General features: G+C 41.9%; 1 protein-coding gene across 5 annotated transcripts in view; it reads left to right on the top strand.

Moving 5' to 3' along the window:
* The window catches only part of FGF13 (fibroblast growth factor 13), a 498,820-nt gene that overhangs the window by 424,362 nt on the left and 53,097 nt on the right, over positions 1-21,361 (top strand). For 4 of the 5 annotated variants that reach the window (XM_036919176.2, XM_036919178.2, XM_036919175.2 and 1 more), the window contains 2 exons: positions 13,122-13,232; positions 18,691-18,794. In XM_036919176.2, coding sequence (XP_036775071.1) covers positions 13,122-13,232; positions 18,691-18,794 — 215 coding nt within the window. Of the gene's footprint in view, positions 1-11,019; positions 11,207-13,121; positions 13,233-18,690; positions 18,795-21,361 lie in introns of those variants that run through there. The other variant, XM_036919177.2, reaches the window with a different exon arrangement.

Below are 21,361 nucleotides of genomic sequence, written 5' to 3'. Positions count from 1 at the left end.
AAATCTCCAGGTGGTAGAAACAAAGGAGCAATTCAAAGCCAAAGCACAGTGCAATAGTTGAAGCTAAATGGCCATCAGGAGTGTCAAAACTGGATATATACCACAGGACTTAAGGCAAAGCTACAGCCCTGACATGGAGCCCTGAGCTTTCTGTCTAAAAGCTGGTAGCCAGGAAGTCCTGTCTTGTTCCTGATAAATCAGGATTCAAGGCCTAGGGATGCAAAATATAGGCGGTGTCCACTCTGAGGTTGAGTGTAAGAAATTGGAACTCTGCATTTGAATTTGTACTAAAAAGCTGGTAAAGTAAAATAAAAAACTGACCTGGATCTGGTGAGCCCCATAGAGTGCTGGCAGAGAAAAACACAAAACCCTAACTGCTATCCAGAGTTCACCTGGCACTTCTGCAGCAAACAACTCTCCTGCTGAAGGTGAGCCCACAGTCAAAGTTGCAGAGCAGGAAGAGAAATAAACCACTGCAGGAAAAGTGAGCAGTGAGAATAAGCAGGGTGATCCATATTCCAGAAAAGTTACGTAGTAAGGCACACATGAAAGAGACTTCAACATATGTATCTTCAAAATGTTCGGTAGGGTAAAGGAGGGAATAGAATCCATAAGGTGTGAACAGCACATTGTGAAAAAATAGTCATATGAGAGAAGATGAAACAGAAATTGTGTAAGTTCTATGTACACACATATCCACATGTGCATATATATGTATATAGATATGATTTCAATGTCACATATAATATATAATATTGTATAATATGTGCATATATCAGTGAAATCAGAATAAAATCAAGGAAGAGACTAAGCCCAACTTGGGAGGGGATCAGACTCGACATAGAAAGATACAGAGAACTGGGAAGGAGAGGTGAGGAGTGATGAAGGAGAGGGTGAGGTCTCACATTCACCTAGTAAATGTTTCAGAATAGACAGAGATTGAAGGAGAGGCAGCAGATGAAGAGTTAGTGGCTAAATTTCTAGAATTGAAAAAAAGAATTGAAGTATTGAAGGCACACAATTAAAGAGGAATGCTGTGAGTAGGCATATTTTTAATGTCTTAAATATATTCCAGTGCCAAGCTAGCACTCACTGTCCCTCTCTAAAGGGGATATTGAAATCTATACCAAGGAACTACTAGGAATGTATATATATACCAGACACCTGCACATATAATATATAACAAGATCAGAGTGCATGACGAATGTGCAGTAAGGAAGTGGGATTGTTAGTAAAGACCACATTTTTTCAAGAATCTTTGCTATGAAGGGTAATAAAGAGTGAACAGGAGCTGAATGGGCTTGTCTGACACACTGACTTTTGTTATCTGACCCACAAAATGAGCCCAGCATCCTCATGAGGCATTCACACATACACACGTTCATAGAGCCAGTTGTATAAGATGGCAGGGGGACTTTTATTTCTTATTCTTATTTTTTTAATTGAAGTATAGATGATTTACAATGTTATATTAGTTTCAGGAGTACAACAGTGATTTGACAATTATATACATTACGGAAGGCTCCCCGTGTAAGCATAGTTACCATTGAGAGATTCTCCAAAGCTGTTGCTTCCCTTGAAGCTACTCCAACAGCTTGTCTGTCATTTAAGATGTCGCCATTAGAGGCGCCCTTTTGTAGTATAATATTGCCTCCATAAGATCCCTGTTAGAGTGAGCCAGTTGGGCGGGGGGCGGGGGAATGGTCATGAGGACATATTAGTACTGGTTAATCCAGCACTGATGAGAGTGTCTGATTAACTAGCTGTCTTATTGGAAAGCAGTGACCCAGAGATATAATATAGAAAAGAACAATTTTAATGCAGGAGAAGAACTAGGATAACCTGGATCCTAAAGTTTTGTTTGGAAGGGCACGTTCCCAAAGTGCCTCAGGACAGTGGGCATCTGGGCTGAGGTGCTGGCTTTACAGCATTGCCTGAGGCCTACCTGGAGTACATACACACACACACACACACACACACACACACACACACACACACATACACATACACACACACACCATGTTGTTTGATTCTTCCTGTAGTGAAGTAGAGTACTGTTGTTTCCCCTAACAATTCTGTTAAGTATGTTTTTTATTTTCCCCAGACCAAAGGCTACCAAGATTCTCTTTTTTAATTTAATTTAATTTTAGTTTTTATTTTTTGGTATCATTAATATACACTTACATGAACATTGTGGTTACTACATTCCCCCCCATTATCAAGTCCCCACCACATACCCCATTACAGTCACTGTCCATCAGCGTAGTAAGATTCTGTAGAATCACTACTTGTCTTCTCTGTGCTATACTGCCTTCCCCGTGACCTCCCCCCTACATTATGTGTGCTAATCGTAATGCCCCCTTTTCCCCTTATCCCTCCCTTCCCACCCATCCTCCCCAGTCCCTTTCCCTTTGGCAACTGTTAGTCCATTCTTGGGTTCTGTGAGTCTGCTGCTGTTTTGTTCCTTCAGTTTTTCTTTGTTCTCATACTCCACATATGAGTGAAATCATTTGGTACTTGTCTTTCTCCGCCTGGCTGATTTCACTGAGCATAATACCCTCTAGCTCCATCCATGTAGTTGCAAATGGTAGGATTTGTTTTCTTCTTATGGCTGAATAATAGTCCGTTGTGTATATGTACCACATCTTCTTTATCCATTCATCTACTGATGGACACTTAGGTTGCTTCCATGTCTTGGCTATTGTAAATCGTGCTGTGATAAACATAGGGGTGCATCTGTCTTTTTCAAACTGGGCTCCTTCATTCTTAGGGTAAATTCCTAGGAGTGGAATTCCTGGGTCAAATGGTATTTCTACTTTTAGTTTTTTGAGGAACCTCCATTGTGCTTTCCACAAAGGTTGAACTAATTTACATTCCCACCAGCACTGTAGGAGGGTTCCCCTTTCTCCACATCCTCACCAACATTTGTTGTTGTTTGTCTTTTAGATGTTGGCCATCCTAACTGATGTGGGCTACCAAGATTCTTATAGAGATAGTAGGCACTGGTAGTTTAGGGACATAAAAAGGAGTGCAGTAGGTATGAAGATTTTTAAAATATGTTTTCAGTATATTCAAATACCAACCAAATTCTAGTTGTCTCTCTCCAATAGAAATATTGAAATCTACGTGGAGGAATTCCTAGGATTATCTGGCCTGGACAGTCATTTTCCCATAATCATTAATTCATTTGTTAGCTTACAGTTTTATATAACAATATTATTTGGTAATTGGCCACATGCATATCTCTGGTCTCCACGCTCACCCCAGTTATTGCAGGAGGAGAATGCCTGACTCACTGTGGCATACATGACAATTTCATTTTTATTTTCACTGGCATCTTTCCAAAGGGACTACTTCAACTAAACCCTCTGCTGATGCCTTGTAAATTGATAAACTACTGTACGCTTAAACATCACTTGTGACAACATGTGCTGGACATGATCAGCAGGAAAGGGTAGACAATCGGTTTACAAGTAAGAAATAAAACAACTCGCAACTGTCCACCAGAATATACACATAGCCATTTTATTTCTCCCGATCCCCAGAATGCTTCACGACCATACCAGTAATCAATATTACACAATAAAGTACACTCCTGAATAATGTTTATAACAGGAGATACACTTGCTGCCAAGCGATTCAAAGTGTACGTGCATAAAAATCAAGGTTTTGTAAGTCTTCTCAACTGAGGGGAAGTTATATGGCCTGGGAAGAAGAATTCAGCAGCAGGAGTCTGTTTAACCCAGGTTTGAAGTCTGGCTTTACCTAATTTTTCCCCCCAACTTCCTACCTCTTCTTTATCCTCCAAAATCATCTTCAGTGAGATGGTTTTATGGGTTTTTTTCCTCTGATGCTGATCCCCATTCCTGCCCACAGAGTTGGCTGTGCCTTCTTTTGGGGACCCCTAGCCCTTTAGACATTTGGTACCACTCTCAGGGCGTAATCACATTTGTGTTTTAGGTTTTTTTAATTTACTTCTCTTTCTCCTCTACTTGAAGCCAGGGGCAGTCCCTGGAGAGGCAGTACAGCGGTTTTAAGAACATGAGATACAGAGTCAGAATGCACAGGATTTGAATCCATTTGGCTCCACCACTTCCTGTCTGAGTGAATTCATTAGCCTCTCTGCCTCGGCTTCATCTGTAGAGTGGGGATAAGCACAGAAGGTGGTTTTAACTATCAAATGACTGAACAAGAATAAAGTACTTAGAATAGTGCCTGTGATATAGTTGGTGCTCAATAAATAAATTATAGCTTTTAGTACCTTCGCATCCTTTAGGATGTAGCTGAGAACATAGCAAGTAGCTCTCAGTAAATTTTGAGGAAAGGAATGAGTACGTGAATAAATGAATGAATAAATGAACAAACAGTTTGGCCCAGGGCATATTCATTTAACTTTCCTTGGCTCAGATCTCCTTCCTAAAACAAGTTGTTAATTGAGCATCAAGGCCCCTGTTACGCAGTCAGGTTCTAAAATTGCTTGAGGTCTTCAGTGCTTGCAGGAGAAGTTACTAAATAATTTCAATCTGTTGACTATATTTTTAGCTGTTTGTCAGAAAGGAAAAGTTAGAGCAAATTCGAATGGATACTGGAGAAACCCCTGATTGCAAGAGGATAGTCATGGGCTTCAGACCATGGAAGTGAATACAGCATGTATAATATTTTTCTCTCTTTTGGCTGAACTCAAGCTCCCTGTAGCTGAAAACAGATGGCACCAAAAAAAAAGCCAGTTTTCCCTGTATGAAAAGTACTGAGGGAATTGGGAGCGCTTGAACTTCTTGTCTCTGCTAAGTAATTAATTGAAGATGAACCCTAGGGAGTGTCCCTTGGGTCTCATAGCCTTCCCAAACCCCCAGTTACCTGAGTTAGATCAGGTCCTGGTGTCAGAATACTCATGGGGCTGAGAAACCCAGAATATTAAGCAGCGATTTATAACCATTTACTTCTAATGAGAAAGCCATGTTTTCTTTAAATAATAAAGAAGTTATTGTTAAAAGTGCATAAACTATGCTAATAACTATGCATATGTCATATCTATTGTTTGTTTCATAATTTGTTTAAACATACGTTTTGTTTAGAAAAAATGTAACTGGGTTGAATATCATGCTATATTCCATCATTTTCTGTTACTCAAGCCAAGAGTGAGCCACATCCAGGCACCACTGTTCAGTGACCCAAATTCCAAACCCAGTGCCAAGAAGGAAGAGCTCAGAGTTAAAGGGCTGGCCTTGTGCAAATACACTGTATTGTGTGTGGATCCTTAGTTTAAATACTGGCACTGCCACCTGTGTGCAGGCCAGGAAACCATAGGCCTATCATTTAGTCTCTCTAGACTTCACTTCGCTTTTCCATGAAATGGCAATAATGATGATACCTACCTTACAGGTTTTGTAAGGATTACATAAAACAGTGTTACCATAGTTCACAAGTTGCTTGTCCTATTATAACCACAGCATTTATTGAGTGTTGTCACCATTTGAAACCCCAGTCTGGGCCTAAAAAAAAAAAAAAACAAAGCAAAACACAAAGCTAAAGCGGAGTGGAAAGTTTAAAATCCATCTAGGGCATCTGCATGGTTCTCAGATCGATCGTGGACCTGTCCTTTGTTCCCCAGCCCTCATTAGAATCTGGGGGATACTATTTCCTTCGAATTCACCAGGTTCTCCTGCCCAAATCCTGGGCCGCATCTGAAAAGAGACCTGTTAAGACTCTTAATCCTGAAAGAGCACTGAGGTAGTTTCCCATTACCTCTCTGCTCCTTTAAAAAGTGGCAAACCTTGATGGGAAATTGGGGGAAATGGTGCCATTGGCAAATAGGAAATCCATCCAGAGTTCTTATGCTGGTTTCAAATCCTACCCCCATAAGTGATAATAAACTTGAGCTCATTTGCAAACACTGTATTCCCTTCCTCCAAGCTTGAGTTTAGGTCCCCTTCCTTCAGAAATCCTCTTTCCTAAAAGAGCTTAGATCCAGAAAAAATACTGATCATCTGCTTTTGCCTTGAACCCTCCATCATTCTTTTTCCCCAGCTTTTCATTGAGATTACTTAGTTCACTGGGCAAGAAATGAACCCAGTGTTACAGCTGTTTTGCCTGTGAACCTTGTACATTTTTAGTCTGCCATAAATGTTTCATCATAGAAACACCTCATTTATGTTTGTTAGCCACCAGTCAGTTCATAAACTAGCAGCCATTCCTTCAGGTTCTTCACATGTTGTTGAATAAAACTGAATCAAACCCACAGATGCTGGTGTTTTTGTTGGCTGTGGAGGCTCAGTCACCACTGAGGCAACCCATTTGGTTGGGAGTAAATTCATGGTGACTACAAAGTATTTCCCACACGTTGGATGAGAGAAACTTTAGAAAATGGATGTGACTGCCTTCAGCCACATGCTCCAAGTTCACCCAGAATGCTCTTCCAAACACAAAGACACTCACCTTTCTCCATGTTCCACCAGGCAGGATCTTAAGCTTTCTCAGTAATGGTGTTGCTGCCCCCTTGCCTGTGACCACTTCTGGGTTGCAAATCATGGGTATATAAAGAGCTATGTGGTTTTAACAACAGAATGAGAGCCTTGAGGGGACTCAACTCACATTCTCACCAAGATAGGTTTCTGTTGTATTCATTAACGCTCCTGTAGGAGAATGAGCAATCAGTTATGGTACTTAACCACCCTTACAGAAAAGAAGCCTTTCCTTGGACTAAACTGAAATCCCCACATATTGAAGCTTAAGCTCATTTCCTTGTGTTCTCACCTTATGATGAGGGAGAAACCTCCACCTCAGCAAGCTGATATTTCTCTCCAGGTTTTCTTGATTAAATGACCAAGCAGGTAATCAGAGGCCTTGAACTCTGGATGTTGCAGCTGCTCTGGCTAATTAAATGGCAAAGAGCTGAATTCGTAGATATGATTAATACCACCAGGGTGCTTTATGGTTATGACGTTCATAAATTATGACTGAACAATGAAATTTTTATGTGGGTTATAGGATTTTTTTAAGGTTCAGAATTAATCAGTGTGTTCCCAATTGGTTGTACATGTGTATTTATTTATTTATCTATGGGTATATGTATGTATTTGTTTTGATTTTGAATATAAACCAGAGGTAGCTTCAGAAAATTCTACAGTTTAAGTATTTAGAGACTGAACTCAGAAGGAGGATATGACGAAAACCAACTCCCCATCCTAGTGCAGTGCAAGCCTAGGGTCCCCTGGTTTTTATATTCCGAATGCAAATCAGGAGACCCAATCAATTTCTAAAAAAATTGGTTCTGGAGACCTTTGTTTCTGAAGCATAATTCCCCCAAATAATCTGACTAGGAGAGACTCTCTGCCAGCTAATACATGTGTCAGGTTATGTTACAGAATACAGTAGTCACTCTATCTGTCCCTGAAATTCCATTGTGACATTGACAAGATTTCTTTAAATCGTATTTTTCTTCCTCTTGGAGTTAAATGGCAAGAGCCTTTGCTAATGGCTTTTCTCTAATCTCATTTGTATTTCTATCCAGTCGTTTCTCTGGGCTTTTGGACATAATTAGATAGACCACAAAAGGTGGTACTTGCTACCCAATCTCTTAAATACCCCCTCTGCCGCCTTCCCCAGTTAACAGCTAATTCCCAGTGTCACTTGCCCTTGGTGTACTTGACTCTGCCTTCCTTTCCTCTCTTTGAGCTGATCATCAGTCTTTGACCTGGTAACTGGTTGCTCAGAGGTTTTGATGGGCTGTTAGTGAAGATGGAGAGCAAACTGGCAGGTGGCTCCAATTACATTTATCTTCACGAAGAAAGGGTGTTAGGAATCTCTCTTTTTCAGTTATACAGCCAATTCCTTCCTGCCCAAAAGGTACCGAGGCTGCTCCTGATTAGGCTGTCTGACTTCTCTCATTTTTACTCATCAGTCACATCTGTTTGGGTTTCTGTCTCTCTCCTGGAGATGTCTCTTGAGAGCAGATCCCCTCAGCTCCTTTACAGCTCATCTGAGGCCTGCCAAAAGAGATTGGCAGAGAACGATCAGCAATCTATGCTCTGATAACTCACATAACTCTCCCTGAAAAGAATGTTAAAACCTGGTGCTCAAGTGAACCCACTAGGAATGGAGCCAAAGAGACTTCTGTATTTTTCTTTCGAACCCAGTTTAGAGGGTATGTTCTGGTGGGGTGAGGCAGGAAAGGGGAGTCCCCTCTGCATCTGTTTACCTTCAATACCCACCTCAGAGTGGCCATACCATTCATTCTGCAGGCATCCTGAAAACACCTTGTGAATGGAGTTTGCATAAGCAAACAGTGAGTGCTGTCCCAGTGCAGAAGTGGAGGAGAAAGAGTGTGGGAAAGCCCTCCTCATTTTCTCAGTACCATCTCCTCAGTCTTCCCAGGTTCTGTCCTTTGCCTGAATCAGAACTTCATCCTTTAGTTTTTTCATGCCTGCTTTGGTTCAAGGTCCCAAGAGAGAAGCAGGAGGAAAATTTTTAAAGGCCTTAGCGATTGGTGCTCAGCAGACGGTAAAAACATGGAGTCAGTGAGTAGGAACCTCTTTACAGGCCATCCCATACCCCAGACAGTTGGCCCTGCCCTCAGAGCTCCTTCTGACCCCTCTCTTAGATTATTTTCTTTCATGGTACTTGGAATTTGAATTGCATACATTCTGAGCCAGGAAACATCCTCCTACACTTCAGAATCAATATCGATCAGTCATTCGTCAATTATTTTCAACAAACTTTATTGAGTATAAACTATGTGACCAGAACCATGCCAGGAGATGGGAACATAGTAGGGCTGAGACCCAGCCCTCGCTTTCAAGGCATTCAAAGTCCAGTGGAAGCAGACCGGGGTATTTTATTCCCCCCGTGAATACATGCCTGAAAAAGTAGATACTTGAATTGTCTTGAGGTACTAAAATTAAAACTCTCTTCTACCTTGTCTTCCCTTTTCTTCTGGGAATGCCAAAAGTCCAAAGGAGAAGACTAACCTGCAGGGAATTTCAGACCAATTGGCAGCAGCATTCTGTAACCATCCATCTCAGCCCCTGCAACCTTCAGCCCAGCGGCCTTGCAGACACACGAGAGTGCGTCTGATAGGGTAGCAGCTGGTTCAAGCCTGGGAGAAGTAGAAGAGGAGGTGACATCAGTTGCCCTGTGGAGCAGTGGAATGTATGGAAGGGGCAGGTGTGGCACCTCTAATGGGCTAAAAAGCCTGAAAGAATCTCTTAGTTGGGAGCTCAGGCAAGAAAAGGACCAGAGTCTGGGCATTTGGTTTTGCATCTACCTCAATTCTGAACAAATCTGGGAAGGGGTCCTAGAGGTGCACAGTGACAGTTCCAACGTAGAGCAGCTCTACTACTGGGGGCTTCTTTTTTGGCATCAGGAGTCACGTGAAATAGTGAAATAATCGCATCTGTTTGAAGGTAGAGATGTGGATAGACAATTCTCTCTTGCATTCTTGACCTCAAAATTTCTGTTTTCTCCAAAGATTAAATTATAGAACAGGGAAAGGACAGAACTTATCAATGGAGTGGGGCGAGCAAAAAAGCCAAACTTGATTCCTGAATTGGAGGGAGAGGCTGCCTGAGCTTGAGGAGCAGGAAAAAAAAAGTTACAAGATTGGGGATAGGCCAGGACTTAAATAAAGAGGCTAAGTTTGCATTTCCCAAATACTGCTTATGGTCCACGACCCAAGCTCTCTGCTTTAATGCCAAACCCGAACGGAAGGTTGAGGGGGCGCAGAGGAAAAACCGGGTTCGGACCGCAGAAATTGACTTGAAATGAAAAGCCAGCAAAAACCACTGGGTGGCAGCGTGGTGCACGGGCGCAGCTCTGCAGTGCCTGCAGCCGCTGCCGCTGCCGCGGGGGCTGAACCCGCCTGGGGCCCGGGCCTCTATCCCGGGTGGCTACAAGTGTCGCCGAGCGAAATACCTCCGCGGTAGTGTGGGTAAAGGGATACGATGTGAGTCCCTGCCCGGGGCAGGGAGCTGGCGAACTTCCCCGGGACTCCAGCCCGGGCGTCATCAACCCAGCTCAGAATCAACGCTAACGAAACACCCAACCGGCATCCCCCGTCTCCCAGCCACCCCCGGTCCTCCAGCCCCACTCCCCAGCCCGCCAGGGCCTCCTCCACGCCGCCTTCCTCCTGGGGCTCCTTTCGGGAAGAGGCGGGGAGAAGGGTGGGGCGGCGGGGCGCGGCCTTGGCCCCTACAGGTGTTAGCCCGAGCGTCCGGGGCCCCGCGGGTGGGGCGGGCTCGGGAGGAGCAGCGAGGGAGGGAGGGAGGGAGCAAACGGGGAGGGAGAGAGGGAGGGGCTCCGGGGGGGGGGGGCGCTGGCGGAGGCCGGCGCGCTCTTCCGGAGGGGCCCGCGGCGACGGAATTCCTCTGCTGAGACTGTGCCGCGCCCAGAGCCGCCGCCGCCGCGAAGATGCCGGGCCGTTACCTGTTTGAGCCCCGTCGGAAAGCTGGCACAGGCCAACTCCTCCCGAGGGTCAGGCCAAGAAGTTGCAGGGACTAGTCGGCGGCTCGGAGGGGCCAGGGCCAGGGCGCGCGCCCTCCCTCCGCCTCCTCCCGCCGCCCGCGCTCACCGCCTCTCTCCCACCCGCGCTCCCTCCTCCCTCCTCCCGCCTCCCCGCCCGGCCCCCTCCGCGTGGCACGGGGCGGGGGGTGCCGCGAAACTCCGGCCCGAGCCGCCCGGACTTGCACAGTGTCCTCGGGGTGCAGGGCCGAGCGCACGCAGTCGCGCAGCTCTGCCTCCGCCTGCCCGTCTCGCGGCGATCCCGGCCCGGGGCTGTGGCGTCGGCTGGACCCGGGCAGCCAGCAGCCCGCGCGGGAACCGGACCAGCGCCGGAGGAGCTCGGACGGCATGCTGAGCCCCCTCCTCGGCTGACGCCGGAGTGCGGAGCAGCCGGGTCGAGCGCCGGCCGGGGAGACGCAGGCGGCCAGGGTGCGAGACCGAGCGGGCGAGCCGCGGAGGCGCGGGAGGAGGCGCCGAAGCCGGAGAGGAGCAGCAAAAGAAGTGGTGGTGGTGGGCGTCGTGGCCATGGCGGCGGCTATCGCCAGCTCGCTGATCCGGCAGAAGAGACAAGCCCGCGAGCGCGAGAAATCCAACGCTTGCAAGTGTGTCAGCAGCCCCAGCAAAGGCAAGACCAGCTGCGACAAAAACAAGTTAAACGTCTTTTCCCGGGTCAAACTCTTCGGCTCCAAGAAGAGGCGTAGAAGGAGACCAGGTTGGAAGGGGCTTTTGGCTCGCTTTCTCCCCCCACCCCCCATACTTTATTAGTGTGCAGGGGGCTGGAGGGCGTGTATGTGAGCGTAGGTGAGTTTGCCGGGGGCCCATCTGGTGCGGATGCGGCTACCTAGCCGGTGTGCGGGCGTGGGAAGCGATTGCTTTCTCGCCTCCTTCGTAACAGTGCCAGTCTTGCTGCATTGCTACTGCCCTGGGACAAGCGCAGAGCCTGGGGGCGTACCCTGCCCGGGAGGCGCGCCCGCCGCCTTAGACCGGCCACATGTGTGCATGTCCTGGGCTCTGGGCAGCCTTGACCCGGACATGGCTATCCTGCGTGTGGCGTGGAGATAGCAGGCGCCAAGCCGGGCAGACATCACTGCACTCCCAGTCTTCCCAGGAGAACCCGGGGAATCCCTCCCTTTCTCCCGCATCTCTGACCCTTCCCCTCCGCTTCCAACCCGCAAGGGCCTGGGGCTTCCCCTGTCTAGGCATTCAGTTTCTTTGATCACTTTTAAGCTTACCACGACAGACTTGACTTGTGCAGGTTTGAAATAATGTGCTGGAGAGAGGGGAGTGGATTCATAGAACCCTCTGGCAAAGAGCTTAGTGATCTGGTTAGACTAGTAAAACTTGGTTACTTGCTACCAAAATGTAGGATTGAAGAGAGAATTTCAACTCACAGCCAGATTGTGGGTTCTTCTGAACCTATTCAGTGATAAGAGTAGCGCGAGATCCTGGTGCCAGGGGAAATTCACACAGCTCTAAGTGTCTGGTTGCATCAGGGTAAACCTTCAGGCGAACATGCGGCTTATTTGGCCATTAACCAAAAGAATCCTTTACAGTCTTTTCTTACTTTTAACTGGAGAAGTATTGCAGGACTTCAGGCTCATTCATCAATCTGTTATTGCTCAGTTTATGTGTTGTGCACACCTTGGAATGGAAATGCAGACATACGTTTTATGTTTGCTTAAAGTTTTTAAGGCATTAGCTGTAAATTAGGCTTGTTTTTAAAAGGCTTAAGTGGTTGCAAAGCATGATTGTGTGGCCCCAAAAATCACATAAATATTATTTCAGTGCAGGTTTCTATATTCACTAAAAGCACATTTTGGATAACATGGCTGTTTTTGGTAAATTGGGTGCTTTATTAATCTATGGTGATTCATAAATTGAGAGTCATTCTAATTAAGAACACATTTTGAATAATCATTTTTCTGATATTAAATTTGAAAGCAAGTATGAGCTCATTTTCTTTCCTCCCCACCAACAAAATTACCCTGCTCTTTTTGCACCCATTTTCCCCTAAGGATAATTAATATGATAGGGAATGATAATGGTTGTTTAATTCTCCACTACCCCCTTTTTTTATAGCCTGGCTCGATTTTCTAAATACAAGTCCTTTGATGGGGTTCCAGGTTACTTATGAATTTTCAGCCTCCTTAGAACAGAGGGGGCTATTTATTCAAATTACGGCAATTCTGAGGGAAATCTTTGCTAGTATGTTTTTTTGGTCCCTGGTTGGCAAACCACTCTAAATTATCTTTGTAGTTCTCCTTTTCTTCCCACATGGAAAGTGGCACTTTATTAAAAGGCAGAATATGCCATTTGCCACCCCATTCTCAATGCTCAGTGAGTTAGAATACCACTCTGTAAGCCAAAGGACATGCTATCAGAAACGAGCTGCCGACAGAAGCTTTAGGGCTTTACTAATGTTGACCAGGTAGAAATCAAATGTTTCTTCCATTTGGAGTTGTTTTTCTGACACTTGGGGTTTGTTTATTTCCTTTAGGACTCTTTAAAAGTACAGTTTGACCTTTTCCAATAAAATCTGTAAATAGAATTAGAGTTTTGAATACTGGGTCTTTTCAACTAGACATGCACAAATGATCAATTGATCCAAACCATTGTTCTTTTTGCAGAGCCTCAGCTTAAGGGTATAGTTACCAAACTGTACAGCCGACAAGGCTACCACTTGCAGCTGCAGGCAGATGGAACCATTGATGGCACAAAAGACGAGGACAGCACTTACAGTAAGTGACACCAAAAGAAACAGCATACCCTAGCATGTTGTTGATATTGTTTTGTCTTCTTTATTTTTTAATAAATAAAACAACCCTTGCCAAATCCTGAAGTGGATGCAAAATAGAGTCAACACTACATAATCCCGTTTATGCAGGTTCATGGAAAGGAAGTTGAACATGACAATATCTAAAATAGTGAACTATAGCAAATAATGTTGACACCATCTGAAGAAGAATCCAAATGTCATCTCCATGGTAATCTGGATAGATTTGTGGCTGTCCTTTGGATTTTATTACTTTTTTCCCACAGAAAATTTACTCACCCACACACTGATCCTGAAATAGCATGTTATCGCTACTCTTAAGAACCGGTCTCATCCTAAGAGAGAGGAGTAGTTTCGTGTCATGAGAATTCATCATTACAAGCTTTCACTTCTGCTCCCCGCTCCACACACACACACACACACACACACACACATACACTGATGACTCTGACCGAGATTATTTGGAATTTTAAGACTGAGATACCTGCACAGGTGGGTCAAGAGATTTCTTTTAGTGCTTTATTTTTAACTATGGTTTAAGTAAAGACCACGTCCGAGACCATAATGGTGAACCTAAGAAGGAAACACATAAAAAATAAAGCCCATTGTCTTTTTAAATATTGAAGTAAGGTGATTCTAGGATGTTACATAACCTGTTATTACATCTGCTTTATTTATTTGGAGTAACAATAGCATAAAGTCAAAAATAGTGAAGCCCTCTCTTCAATAATAAAATTGATGTTTTCTTGCAATTTACAGATTTCTGCAGACCTAGTAAATAAATGTTCCATGAGGCTAAAACACCTAGTTCTCACAATTCCTTCTCCATTTTCCCTAATTTATATTGCATTTTCCTCAAACTTAAGTAATTTCCCAGAAATAGTCTCAATTGTTGGCTAAAAAAACAGAAAACAGCCAAGAAAGCTGGTATGAATGCTAACAAGTACCTCACAGCACTTTTAGAGATGCTTTGCTATAGACAGCAAAGCCACAGACAGGTCCCAGTGTTAAGTGTTAAAGAGATTCGCACCTGTTAAGAATGCATCCTGGGCTGATGGCCAAGCATGACCCCAAGAGGGAGTCACCTTTAAGTGCCCTTGAAGAAAGCTTTGTTCATACCTAGAATGAAAAACATGCTACGTGGTTCTTTACTATTTTGTGAAAAGCTATGTTACTGTTGTGATATTAAAGTTCTACAATATGCAGCCTAGATGTTGTTTTATGCATACTCTTCTATTTGAAAAAATTAGTCAAGTGTGACTAGAATGGTTAACTGTAAGTATATAACAGACATTAGTACATAATGATCAGTAATGCAACATTCCTATAAATTATATGTACAAATTGGTGTTTGGGGAAGGAATTAGGGACATAAACTACTGTTTTCCAAAGCGTCAGCAAAATAGATCCACTGGGCATTACTGAAAGAAAGTTCATGATAAGCTGTTAATGAGCCCCTCCTAGTGAAGTTTCCTCCATGTATTTTTAACATTTTCTTCAGATCAAAATCAGAGAAAAAAATTATTTTGGGTCCAGTGTTCGCATTTGTTTCCTGAAAAGGGAAAAAAAATTAGAAGATTTTTTAAGCAATATAAATAGCAATATGCCAAATGCATGAAGATCACACTGTATGTAGTCATTTTAGGATATGTATATATATTCATACATATACACACATATATGCAAATCAAGGCTCTGCTTCTTAGTAGGGAGCTTGAAATCCTGTAGTAGGTTTTACTCTTCGATTCCTATATATGCATAGCTTCTGCCTTTGGTTCTCTTATAACTTTTGACTGATATGTGTGGCATTCCTGTGTACTAATGATATTGTAAGGCCTTTAAAGAGCATAGCCTGATAACCAGAATCTGTGTTTAGGCAAAATGAAATAATGAGAGGTAAGTCAACTGATGGGTGAGTATTACCATAACATGAAGCGCACAAATGAAAAGTATCTTAAAAGAAATAGCAAGTCTGTGGGGCTTGACTCTTCCTGCGATACCAAGTGTGACCAGAAACCAGGAAGCTAGCTTATCTTCCCCATGGCAGATATTGCAGGGCAGAAGCCATCCTGAAACAAGAATGTTTAATGATGAAAATGATCGTCATAAAAACAAGTCTAGCTATGAAAATTTATTCTTTTCTTTTCCCCTAAAGCCAAGCAGTTTTCTTGGCATTCATCATTTAATTAATTATTTTAAATGAGTGGAACAAGACTACAAGTTGTTTTCTTTTTTCCTCCAACCATCGACTCTTCTATTTATATAGTATTTCCTTAATGTGTATTCCTGGTATTATGTTTATATTTTTCATGTTTAATTAATTTTTAGTATTTTTCATATTTTTTTCATTTAGTTTAATTTGACTGATATTATGTTTTAGTTCTAACATGGTAAGCAAGGACATGGTAAAACAAATCAGTTCACATTTACCCAGATACATCAATTTCTAAAATCATGTTTGATATTAGCCATTTAGGCCGACCTTAGGTGGTTTTATTACAATGGTAAAATGTCAGTCCAATAAAAATCTCATAATAAGCAAATCAGCTATTGTAAATTATGTATTTCCCCTTGAAAAGGAAAATACGATAGACATTTCATGGCAACAGTGTTATTATATCTGCTTTGGGTGCAATGAAGGCTATTTTAAAAGAATAGGCAACCTTCCCTTCAACTCTCCAGTAGTTACCAGTGCAATGTGTCAAGTCTTTCCAATCTACATTAGGATATGCTTTTATTAATTACTCCCTTTGAGAAATTGACCTTAGTCCAACTGATGAAGGATGGCCTTAGTGTCATATTCAGCAAACATCAAGTGTCAACTATGTACTCACCTCTTAAGAAGATGGTCCTTCAAGGTAGGAGTTTAGGTGTGTTTATGTAGATACAACAGAGAACAAAACAAAAAAACAAAGGCCTTTTTATTTATTAAAAGCTTCTTCAAAATTTTGATGGAAATGGGAGAGGAGATTTTAGGTATTTAATGAGTGTGTTTTAGATACACAAATGAAATGAATTTTTTTCAGAAATGAAATGAATAAATTTTCTCATATTTAGAATATTTTCATCCTAGTCAAAATAATATCTTAAGCCCATGAAAAAGTATTCCAGATTTAGAGGAACAAAGGCATATAGGAAAACACTGATTCTGTCCAGGCTCACTCCTGATATGATTTCTTTGCATTTTTATCTCAGAAGTCTGTCTCTTTAGACAGGCTTTTAAATCAACTCCATTCATGATCTATCTTAAATGTCTAAAGAAAAGACTGGACTAGTATGACCAGCCACCCTCTACCTCTGCTGCTGTCTTCATTTTTTTGTTGTTGTTTTAAAGTAGTGGGGTTTTTTTTGCTTTTAAATCAGGTTTCATAGGAATGTATGGTACATAGTGAAAAATTCCATGTTCTGCTATATAATTAATACCATTATTCAGGAATATATAATCCCAGACATGGATTACTGATATGCTTTCCTTCTCTTCCTCCTACTGCTATCTGATGTTTGGAATTTAAGCATTTTATTGCTCATTAAAACTCACGTCAGAGAGTGGGTGGGGTATACAGTGAAAATCAGATCTTTTTCTCTCTCATTTATTTATTTTTTTGCTTGTTACAAGCTGCATTAAGAGAATTAAGGAGGTTCAGAATATTGTAAGAAATGGAGTTCTAGAAACAATTCTGAATTTCATTATTGGTGTTTGTCATCTGTTACTTCAACTAGGATTCAGACATGCTGGTATCCTAGTTGTCTAGTGGTATGGCTTTTAAACCAAACCCATATGGAGGTTTTTGTTTGGTTTCATTTGAATTTCTGTATCTCAGAATTTTTAACTATGAGCTTTTATATAATGGGATTGTGATCTCTTACATCCCCAAAATATAACATTACCATGTTTGCAGCATACAGATTGCAATCAATCCATAAATGGGCATTGAGTACCTGCTGTGGGCGAGGCATTGTCAGCAGAAAGTGCTATATCATATACATGACATGCTCTGAGATACCAGACTTCTATCCTGTGCATTGCATTGTCAAATATAGCATGAGATCCTGGCTTGCAATCTGTGCAATTACTTTCCTTTACCTCACATAACAGAAGGGCACAGCTTTTAATATTATGAGCATTGAATGAAGTGCCATCAGTGGCATGTGGTTTGAACCACTTGTATTTTGAACTGTACAATATGTCCTAGCTTCTCTTTGGTAATGCCCTGATTTTAAGGGAAAGATACATTGTCGGCTCACCAAGGCATATTTAGTTCTTCATTAATATTTCTCATCTATATTACTCCACCTGCCACAGCAGAATATATGTGCACCAAGATAAGAGATCTCAGGGAAGCTATTCTTACCCATGGGGTGACTTTTACATTCGTGTTCACAGAAACGATAGCCCACCAGTGTATCACCCTCAATAAACTTCAACACCAAGGCAAAAATCATCAACATTGGTCTGTGACTCTTGAGAGAAAGGTGCACAGGCTATTTTCAAAAAATGTGTGTGGCAAGCACTACGTTATAAAAATGTACTGCTTTATTTTTATTCACAGTGTAGGAGGAGTAGACAGCTGGTTAGGGGGACGACACCCACTGGTTTTCTCCAGTGAGTGGTGTGTGACTGTGAGGAGAGGCTGGGTGGAAGTTTCGCGCAGTCAGACCTTCAAATGGAGAAATGAAGGCCTCTTTGGCCCCAGCCAGGCTGCCCACTTACAACTATCTTGCAAAAGAAAAAAATTAACAAACCTCTCAAGTTCATGATTTTTATTTTTATAACCTTTGTTCCTGGAGGCTAAGCTAGGGCCCCCCTCAACCCCGTCTTGGAAAAATGTTGGTTCTTTAAGAAATACTACTCTGGGAACAGAAGACTACAAAAATGCCTTTTTTTAAAGCCTAGATTTATTTTGGGGTTGTTCCACTGGAAATAGTACAGATAATTTAGATGAGGGAGTTGGACTAATGTCTTTTCTAAGGTAGTAGGTACCTCTTCCCAATTGGTGGATCAGAACTGTCTGTGAATTTCAGCAGTTGTATAGGGGAGCAATTTAAAACCTCAGTTTGTTGAGGATAAAGCTACTTAATACGTAGACTAATTCCTAGAACTGGATCTCTCCAGAAGAATCAAGATTCCTCACTTCCAACACTATACAAAGCAAGGAATTGTCTCCCATTTTCTCCAGGGTGCTCAAGAATATATAGTTATAGCCCCAGTTAAGTGGCTGCAACCACGAATTCAGTGTACTGAAAGGTAGACACCCTATCTATCTGTGTGTGTGTGTGTACACACATATATATATAAAATATATATATATATTTTTTTACCATGCACGTAATACTTTTGGAGGTCCAGACAGTCCTGCTAGAAACACTGAAAGGCTTTGGAATTCATCATTATAACATTATTTTCACATTCTTTTTGATTTCAGCTCTGTTCAACCTCATCCCTGTGGGTCTTCGGGTAGTGGCTATTCAAGGAGTTCAAACCAAGCTGTATTTGGCAATGAACAGCGAGGGATACCTGTACACCTCGGTAAGCCTTTCACTGTGTTCATGTTTTGATTGTTCCAGTTTTCATCAGATACAAAATAAAGTGCACTGTATATGTGTTATCACTTCAGGTTTCTGTGAGGCGAGGGAGGGTGTTCTTGATGGAACTACATCATTTGAGGGGACAAGATAACTTCCAGTGGCAGTCCTTTCTATACCAATTAACCATTTGAAGCTGACATTTTTGGTATAAAATCAAAGATCCACTAACCATTTTTGCATATGATGGCATTTGGGATATTTGTTATTTTATGTAGCACATAGTACAGTGATCTGTCTGCTGTCTTGCTTTGTAGCTGTGTGAAGCAAAGTCATTTCTACAACTCAGTCCATGTGTATTTATCTAGGTTTACTCCTAAAGAAATTACGAGAGTTCTTCCTCAAATAAACTCTAGGACATAAAGAACACTTCTAGAAGTGTTTCTGTTTCTTCAGTTCAGTTAGGTTATGTTTCCTGTCTCTACTTCAAATGCTATTTTTCCATCAAGCACAGTTAAACCTCTCCTTACATACAAATTCCTGCTGGTCTTTTTCTTACAAGGTTGTCATGAACAGAGTAAAAACATGGAACTTTTTCCAAGAAATTTATTAACAGTGTAGACAACAATCCATTTAGGAAGATAGAGATGGATTATGCCTTTAAAATATTTTCAACATTTAAGAATAGGCAAAAAGGGTAAAATACCAGGGTTAGGATTTCATTCATAAAAGTAGATCTAGTTACAGGTTACAGGAGACCACTTATTTGAATATTTTTAACTCTTTGTTTTGTATTTCATATATTTTAAGAAAAGGATAAGATGTTAAAAGAGAGAAAATTGCTTGCCATACTTCCTGCTAGATAGCCTAACGGGGGCTATTACCATGACTAGAGAAATCTATTCCTCAAACCGCAACATTGGTTACCTTTCAACACTCTAGTTTTTGCCTGTGCCCTGAATTCATTTCAAAGGCAGATGTGTAGAAAGGCTCTTGGCAGTCATGATGGAAATCATGTCAAAACCCTGTTTTTCAGAGGCCAAGATGGGAAGGAAATATAGGAGAAGACTAAGTCCACCAAGGGCCCATTCATTCGGTAAACCGGGTAGTCCATTTTTTATTACAACACAAGATTAATTATCAGCATAATCCTCACACCTTGCTCACTGTCAGCATTCCTGTCAGGCCATTTCAGCTATCTTCTTGTTTAACAAATGCAGGGGGTTATTCTTTTTGTAAATGAAAGATTTGGATTTATTATAAACTCCATGAAATCTATTACTCTGTTAATACATTGCCATTATAAATGATAGGGGAGGGGATTTGTTTCTTGGATTTGTGCATTAAGGTAAGAGAGTTTAATAATGAAGCATTTTAATTAACCTCATTGAGATCAACAGCTTACCTCAACAGGACCAGATGTAAAGGTAGGTTTTTAATAAAATAAATGACTGCTTTCTGAAACTACTATGCAGGCATGGAAAGGAAATGGAATTTACCAGGCATACTTTTGAGAATGTAAATACCAGATGGCATAGGATATAATTACTGGTAAAGAATCCAGAATTTCACTAAGTTGTGGTCACACTTACAGTGCCCTGATGAGAAAGGTTGATTTTTTTTTTAATCTTGCAACAATGAAGTAAAATTAAAAAAGAAAGATTTTGGAAATAGTATTTAAGTTAGAATGAGAAAAGGTAATGAAAGTTAGGTAATATGTCAGGTGCCCCTACTCAAGTAAATTAGGACATTCAGTATTGCATTTAGGGAATGATGTCAAAAATTCATAGCCTGCTATTCAAATTGACTATTATTCCAGGAAACAGGTAAATGTCAACATGAGTTCATTTCTAAGGAAGGCTTCCCAGGGGAATTGGCATTGTAGACTGATGGTCTCCTTTCCATGGTGGGCAGGCTGACAGTAAAATGTGGGAACCTTTGCATACACTTTCTATTAAGGAAAATGATCCACAAGGAAGCATTTCCTATTAAGGAAAAGCAACTGTTTTTGTTAAGGAGCAAAGATGTCTGATTGATAATCCTGGAGTTCATATAGGGTAAAAGTATCCAGATTAATCTGCTCCAGGAAAGAATCTGAATCTTTTCCAGGATAAATCTTCCAATTCTTCCCATCACTCCTCATTGATTGTGACTGGGAGTCCCTTCACCATGTAGATCACCATCTTCGGTGGGCACTCCATTTTGTCATCATCTTATTTAAAGTGTGTTGCCCAGAGTCGAGTCTGTCTTAATTACTTTAGCATCTTGTCTTGCTGTGATCAAGAAGCTAAGTGAAATGTACCTCATCAAGAGGAGAGGGTAACCAAAGAGAAGGGCTTACTCTCCCCTTATGTAAAACCGTGGCACTTCTGCTACTGAAATACGGTAGGCAAAAGGTTTTGTTAACTGCCACTTAGCAAAGAGAAAATAGGATTGGACAGTGTCCAAAGGAGGAAGTTAAATAAGAAAAGGAAGCAGGGGCTACTAATGTAGGCAAGTTTGAAAAAAAGAAGTCTGTTTGGAAGTTGCTGAAAAGAATCTTGGTGAGAGATGACTAAAGTCGGCCTTTAA

The sequence above is a fragment of the Manis pentadactyla genome, chromosome X (genome assembly GCF_030020395.1).
Source record: "Manis pentadactyla isolate mManPen7 chromosome X, mManPen7.hap1, whole genome shotgun sequence".
Lineage (NCBI taxonomy): Eukaryota > Metazoa > Chordata > Mammalia > Pholidota > Manidae > Manis > Manis pentadactyla.
Note: the sequence above shows the minus strand (reverse complement) of the source record. Positions and strands in the feature narration are given on the sequence as shown.